We start from the raw sequence: 7,201 nt of genomic DNA, 5'->3' as shown, positions 1-7,201 counted from the left end.
CGTGATGGCATTTTTCAAAAGCTTAAATGGCAGTGAAAAAATGCCTTTCTCAAACGCTTTGTGGTTCGTGTTTCACAAGTTCTCTTGTTGGCTCAATTTTGAAATGTGCAACATCTGTTTGATAGTCTCACTAATTCTACAAATAGAAATCTATAAATACTTGAGACTTCTAAATTTATGAATACAGTAACAAATTCCATATTTGCAATTCTCAATGGCCTTTGTGAGAGCTCTTTTTAGGGATAGTAACTAATTTTGCAGCAAGACAATACCCATTAAAATAGCTGTGGAAAACAGTTGGGCAAGTGTCCCTCAATCTTTTCCAGTCTGTTACACATAGCCACTCTCCATTTTTAGCTTCTTCCTGGAACTACATATCTTTTTTGCACCACAATGGCTAGAGCCCACCTCCTCCTTCCCAGGCAATCATTAACACAGCATAGAGAAAGGATGTCTAGAATATACTGCAGCTAACATATGATCTGAGATTAGAATGCAGACGAAATTTAATTTTCACTTTTATAAGCAAATTTGACTTTTCTCTTAGATAGAAGTCCACTTCTTGTCTCTCACATCCTCTGACAAAAAGAGGAGTCCAACACTTGTTGTTTTTCTCCTTTTATTCACTACGCAGGTAAATTGGTTTGCAATCATAGCCATATGATGAAAAAATAATTTTTTTTAAAAAATGCTTGATGTAGCAACCAAAAAAATAAATTTAAAAACTAACTTAAAAATAGAATTCCTAGCTTTAATGTTATAAAATGTAACAAAAGTCTATTTAAGGAATTAAGTACAAGCATTAAGAGAAAGAGAACATTCATGTGAATTTTAATTTTCAAGTTTACTCCTTAATTACTAATCAAAAAAAAAGTTTAATTCCTTTTATTGAAGAAGTGGCTTATTATTCTAAATTTTTTGCTCTTTCCTCAGAATTTAAGCCTAGAGTTTCTAGATATTAGATTGTTATCTGATTGACATCTGCTAGTGAAAACCCACGAATTCTCTGTTATCCTATATTTTAGAATTTTAACATATTGTTAGTACATTTGGATATTTGTTTCCTATTTTGATCATCTTGGTGATTACTCTTACAAGGATAATAAACTTCTTTTAAAAGTCTTTTGGTCGAATGTAGATGTATCTCCTCCTATAAGTTCTTAGAGTCTTTTGATATACATATTCATATGACAATTGCAAAGAGGGAAAATTGGGATATGATCATACCTTTTAAATGTGATTTTTTCAGACGCACAAGACGACAAGATATAAGAAATGGAGACCCACTGACTCACTGTTCAGACTTACAGCACCATGGTAAGTCACATTTTTCATTTTTCAACGTGCTAAGACCAGGCTAAAATCATAAGCAATAAAGCATATCTACATATATGCGTACGGTGTGGACATCTTTCCCATAATACGTAAAGAAATGCACCTAAAGAGAAATAAAATCTTGCAGAAAGAAAATCCTAAAGAACTAGATTATATTTTATTATCACAGGTGTGATAAATTCAAGATTTTTAGATGCTTATGAGATTTAAAACTCAACTTTCTTACATTAACAAAAAGAAGACATTTAAGTACATACTTTGTATGTAGTAGCAACCTGCAAAAAGTAGGCAACAAAAATCCTCATTAAAATATATTAAAGAAAAAAATATAGTCTTAAAATAATTCATGCAAATTATTAATACACATTCTGATTATATCAACTCAATATTGTTAGTGTGTATCCTAGTCAAATAGACTGTAATGCAAATGTCATTACACTGAAATACTAGTAGGATATTCCCTTAAACTGGGTATTTTGGGACAAATTCATTTTATGTGTCCTAAAAGATGTCAAGGCCTATTTAATATGAAAGTTGCTTATTAATGATAAAATATCAAGCAATCTTCATTTAAGATGCAGTAAAATTGTAGTACTCTTTCACCTTCAACCATTTATGGAAATAATAATGAGGTTATGCTTCCCTCTGCTGGGAAAAATTATCAATGACAACACTGCTAATGAGCAAATCATAGTTAAAACAGCTAAAATGTACAAAGTGAACATTATAATTGAATATAATCATCCTAGTAACTTTGTTCGTGCTTTTCACAATAATTCTAAAAGCAGTCTTAATATTTTGTATCAATTAACATGGTTTTGATTTACTAATTCCGTGTGTAAAATATTCATGTTCCATGCATGTTAAGAAAACGTGGCCACAAATAGTACCCCAACATACGTTCCAAATCCTAGTTATCTTTCTCAAGTGTTGGCTGGGAATGCCAATACCAAGAGACAGGTAACCATGAATGAAGCCAATATTTTGGACTCAACTTTGCTTGCACAATTTTCTCACCAAGGATTTTCCTATGTGTCAATATCCTCATTATAACTGAGAAAGAGAACACTAAATTAGAGTAAATGCTATGACTGTACCTTCATGGGTATTGTGCATTTATTGATACGCTTTCCTTAAATTTTTCAAATGCCATACTTCAATTGGACAAGAAAATATTTGCCAGTCTTCTATTAATCTATTTCATGTAACAATTGAATTGTGATCAGCACCATTCCTGCAATGAACTATTAAGAAGTAGTAAACCATTATATTAAAGAATCTATTTGCTTGTGTGTGGAGAGTAAATGACAACAACTGGAAGTAATCAAGAGAATGTGACCAGAACTCATTTCCAATCATATTTTAATCTCAATATCAAAATGAACCTTGCTATCTTGCTCATTGTTAGATCTCTAGATTTACAACAGGTACATTAGGAATATTGTATATATTGAATAAATATTTGTTGAGTGAATGATCTAAAAATTTCAAGTTATAATGTAGGTACTTGTCCTATTATTTCTGTTTTTCAGTAGAGATTTGAACCATATAGCATCTATTAATTTTTACAAAAAATTGGCATACATTTTTAACATCATTCATATTCAAAGATAAAATCTGTTAAGAAATATAATTTTTTTACCAATCGATTGACTAATAAATATTGCTTATGTACTATCATGTACATATAGCACCATGTATATTTTGAAGATTGCTAGGGATTAAATATATATATTTATATAATCTTACTGACACATCCATTTGTTTAGCAATCCAGTCCCTTTATAGATTTAGTTAATATTTCAAAACTATGTTTTTGCTAGAGTTATGAGTGTGCATACATAAAGGGAAAAACTGACCAAAAGAATATTATAAAAAAGTAAGACCATGGATAAATAAATATTGTTGGCCATTGAATTAATGGGCTTTGGAAAGTGTTTCAGATTTTAAAGATTTCTTTGATAAAATTAGAACAGATAAAGCCTGTAAAAACTGAGCATATAGAATTGCATAACTATAGGAAGTCAAGTGACCATAAATGAATACTTCTCCTGGTGTTTCAATCAGAATGCATACTGTAGGGAGAAAAGGGAATTGCTGTAGTTCAATGATACAGGGTCTTTTTGTGTGTGGGTAAATAACTCTAAGTAGATGTTTGTGATATATGGGAGGAAAGGGTAAAATAGCACAAGCAGCTCTGCAGCAATAAAACATATCTTTTTTTGAAAGCCTCTTTATTCCTTGTTTGCTTGTGTTGCTAATTGATCGGACATAAAACACATACACGATAGATTATAGTGAATGTCAAATGTTTGGAAACTAAGTCTGGCATTCCCATTTGGACAGGCTGAGTCTTACCATTAGGAATCAGTAATTATTTTGGAATAGTTGATGTCAGTATTTGGAAGTAAAATGGGCAAGAATCCAGAGCCCAGCCCCATTAAATCATGTATGTTCTCTTGCTAATATCACTTCTCACATTGAATAAAATATATGTGCTCATATGGAAACATATAAAGATATGAGATGTTTTCACAGAAAGCTGCTAAGCAACATGAAGCCAAATTACACACTTCGGGATGATCAGTTCCAGCTGTAATGGTAAACATACTCTGTAACACTCTATATTTTACATATCCTGAGGTTTTCATAGAGAAACTATATGTAAAATATCTCAGAATTAAGGTGAGAGAAATTTCACTTTAGATGAAACCTTTAACACTCATTCAGCACTCTGCTCTCTTTCATTTGAAGCAACACAAGGGGCGAACCGGTCCAGGTGAAACAGAAAAATACTTCTCCACCTCCCCTTGATCCTAGCACACTCTCCTCCATCACTGGTGGCTGTTTACCTAGAGAGCTTTTAGTATCAAGCCCTAAATATATATGTACTGGCAGATCTTTTCTTCCCACTCACACCTCAATACAGGATGCTAAAGAAAAATCTCAGGTTGTTTCCAATCTGTTCCCTTTGCTAAAATAATTGCTGTGCACAAAATTGGAGCTTGTCTGACTTTGTATTCAAGAAACTGGCCAAGTCAATTTAACTCTAAACTATCTCCCATTTCCCCTTTTTTACTAAACAGGAATGAGCCATAATATGATTTATGTGTCCAGAAAGGAAAAAGCTACATTATAAGTACCAATATTTTTTTAAAACCATAACATCTTCTCATATTTCTGGACCTTTGAAATATTTTATGTCCTATCTTCTAATTTAATGGCATCATTGAATTTCACTTCCTAATAGTTTTTTTGGCTGTTCTGCATCCATGCATTTCCTTTCTAGCATCACACAGTAAAATGTCCACAGAATTCAATCTTCTCAATTATCTCCGCAACCACCCCATCTCAATTTATGCCTCGGTTGGCATCAAAATCATTCCAAAATTTCATAAAATATCTTTGGCAGTGCCATCTTTATGGTCTCCAGAGCTATAAATTTAGTATTTTGTAGCGGCGCTATTATGGTCTGTGCCTTAGCCTCTTCCAACTATGAATCTGAGCATTTAGCATTTGGTTCCAAGATTTGATAGCTAAGCATGATGTCAGCCTCAAAAAAGTCCCTAACTTTAATAAATTATCAAATTTCATCAAGTCTAAGAAGACACTGAATGTAAAATGCACCACTGTTTTACGTACTAAGATAAACTACCCAAGATGGACAATCTAATAGATAATCCCAGCATCAAACTAGGACACAAAAATGAGTCAGTATTAGTTTAAAGGAGAAATAAACTCCTATGCAGATGAAGACAGCAAGGAACATTGCCTGTTTCAGTCATAGTCATGGATAGTGGAAAGTGGTAAAACAAAAAAATACTTTTTGAAGTTGAACTTGAACTTCATAAGTACCACTCCTGGGTGGCATTCATGAAGGTTTACTTTCTGAATTCACACAAACAAGCTGGGCCCAAAACCTCAGACAGAGACTTTAAAGAGGTATCAGGTCAATAGGGAAGAAGTAAGAATTCTTTCTGGAAAAAAGCAACTTCTATTCAGATCAAGAGCAATTATAAGACACATTCTGATATCAGAGACATTAAAATATAAAGAAGCATGCATCCTAGAATCAAATCATTGCAATGTTATCTTCTATGATTTTTATATGCCCTTTTTGAAACTATTTGCATTGGAGTAAATCAGTCATTGCAATATTTGTCTTTTGGTGTTACCTTGGGCAAACAATTCAATTATGCATATTATATGTATGCAAGGCACAAGCACAAATAACATGAATATGAACAGGTTTGAAATATTTTATGCTATCTTTGTTCCTTACTAAAGTCTTTATGTATGTCATCAGAGATCACCTGTTCATACCCCTACAATTTAACTGTTGTAAACAGAGTTTTAAAGTATGCTTTATATTTTTAAATTCACATATTATTAAAATACAAGATGGTATTTTCATTATTGTTTATGGAAGGTTTCTGCTTCAGCAAATGGGTATTTTCCATCTCCCATCATATCTCTTGGGGAAAAGTAAATGAAACATTAAAGTCTATGTTTAAAGTAAACGTTTCTATGGTAATTTTGCTCTGGCATATAGATTATTTGTGCTTTCCTTGGTAATGCATTTGCTGCAAAATCGTGAAAATAAAACATACCAGATGTTCAATATAGACTAAATAAATATTATAGTATATATCTTCATACTGGTACTGCTTTTTAAGTAAATGAGTTTCAGCCTGCCCTATATACTAAGAAGCATTTCAGCCTATGACATCACAAGCTTAAAAACAATGTTAAACGTAACTATTCAAATGGCTTCATATTTAATGTCATAAGACATCATTATTATGTTTTAAATTAATTAATTCTAAAAATAAGATACTGATGACTTTTCCCAATAAAATAATTACCAGTGAACAATAAAATTAAAATATCCTGGCCTTATCTGTCTGTTTATTCACCTACCTCTCTAGCAAATTTTAAAGATAAATCCACAGGAATCTGTGGATTCAAGAAAGATTGGAAAATACTTGAATTGTAAAATTCTAAATGCTATATCCTGGTTGATAGTTACTTCCCAGCAACAAAGATAGATCTAATTTAGGACATAAAACAATGTAGCTTAAAATTTAAACTGATTTTAATAAGTTGATTAATTACATTTAAAATTTGTGTAAGGTTTCATCAAATTTTTTTGTGATTGACAAGTAACATTCACTAAACTTTATATGTATTGGTCATATCTATAGATGTATTAAGCACACATGCATGTGCTTTATTACACATGCATACATTTATATCTTGGTGCATACCTGAAAACATAAAATAAATAAACCTTTACAGAGAATTTAATTGGTATAAGCATCATACTAAACATTGGAAAAACAGTGTATTAGGTATTATCTTGATAAACAAACATGATCTCTGTTACATACTTCAGCATATACTATAGAGTTTGTTTTAAGTGCACTACAATATATGAGACTATTAAATCACTTGTTAGACATCTTAATACTCAGGTCCAAAATATACTGAATGTTAAGAATAAACGATATTTTATTTTCATTTTTGAAAATTCTAAAATATTTTATGTCTTCCCAAGAGATATTGATTCATCCCATGACATGCCCTATCAGCTACTGCTACTGAAAGAGATGTTTTTCTTCCACTTGAAGTCAAATTATAGTCTTTTATGTTGATAAATCATCTGTTGTATTTCTGCAGAAAATCATCTAGAATCCACTAAGGAAAACCTAAGAATGCTTTTTATACTTAAGTTACGAATTGTTACAATTTTCTATGTCACCAAGAATTCATAGGCAACATTTCCTTTCCTCCTTTACTTGATCTTTCACACTGAATATTATTGAGAAAAGTATTAAAATTACAGTGTAAGGAAAACAACTGGAAT

The 7,201-nt window shown here is 31.6% G+C and overlaps 1 protein-coding gene across 1 annotated transcript in view; it reads left to right on the top strand.

Moving 5' to 3' along the window:
* The window catches only part of SEMA3A (sema domain, immunoglobulin domain (Ig), short basic domain, secreted, (semaphorin) 3A), a 257,094-nt gene that overhangs the window by 241,675 nt on the left and 8,218 nt on the right, over window positions 1-7,201 (top strand). The window contains exon 15 of the mRNA XM_012650120.1: window positions 1,250-1,317. Within this exon, the coding sequence (XP_012505574.1) occupies window positions 1,250-1,317 (68 nt within the window). The remainder of the gene's footprint in view (window positions 1-1,249; window positions 1,318-7,201) is intronic.

This window comes from Propithecus coquereli, unplaced genomic scaffold (assembly GCF_000956105.1).
Source record: "Propithecus coquereli isolate 6110/MARCELLA unplaced genomic scaffold, Pcoq_1.0 Scaffold312, whole genome shotgun sequence".
NCBI classification, from domain to species: domain Eukaryota; kingdom Metazoa; phylum Chordata; class Mammalia; order Primates; family Indriidae; genus Propithecus; species Propithecus coquereli.
This window is presented reverse-complemented; position numbering and strand designations above follow the sequence as displayed.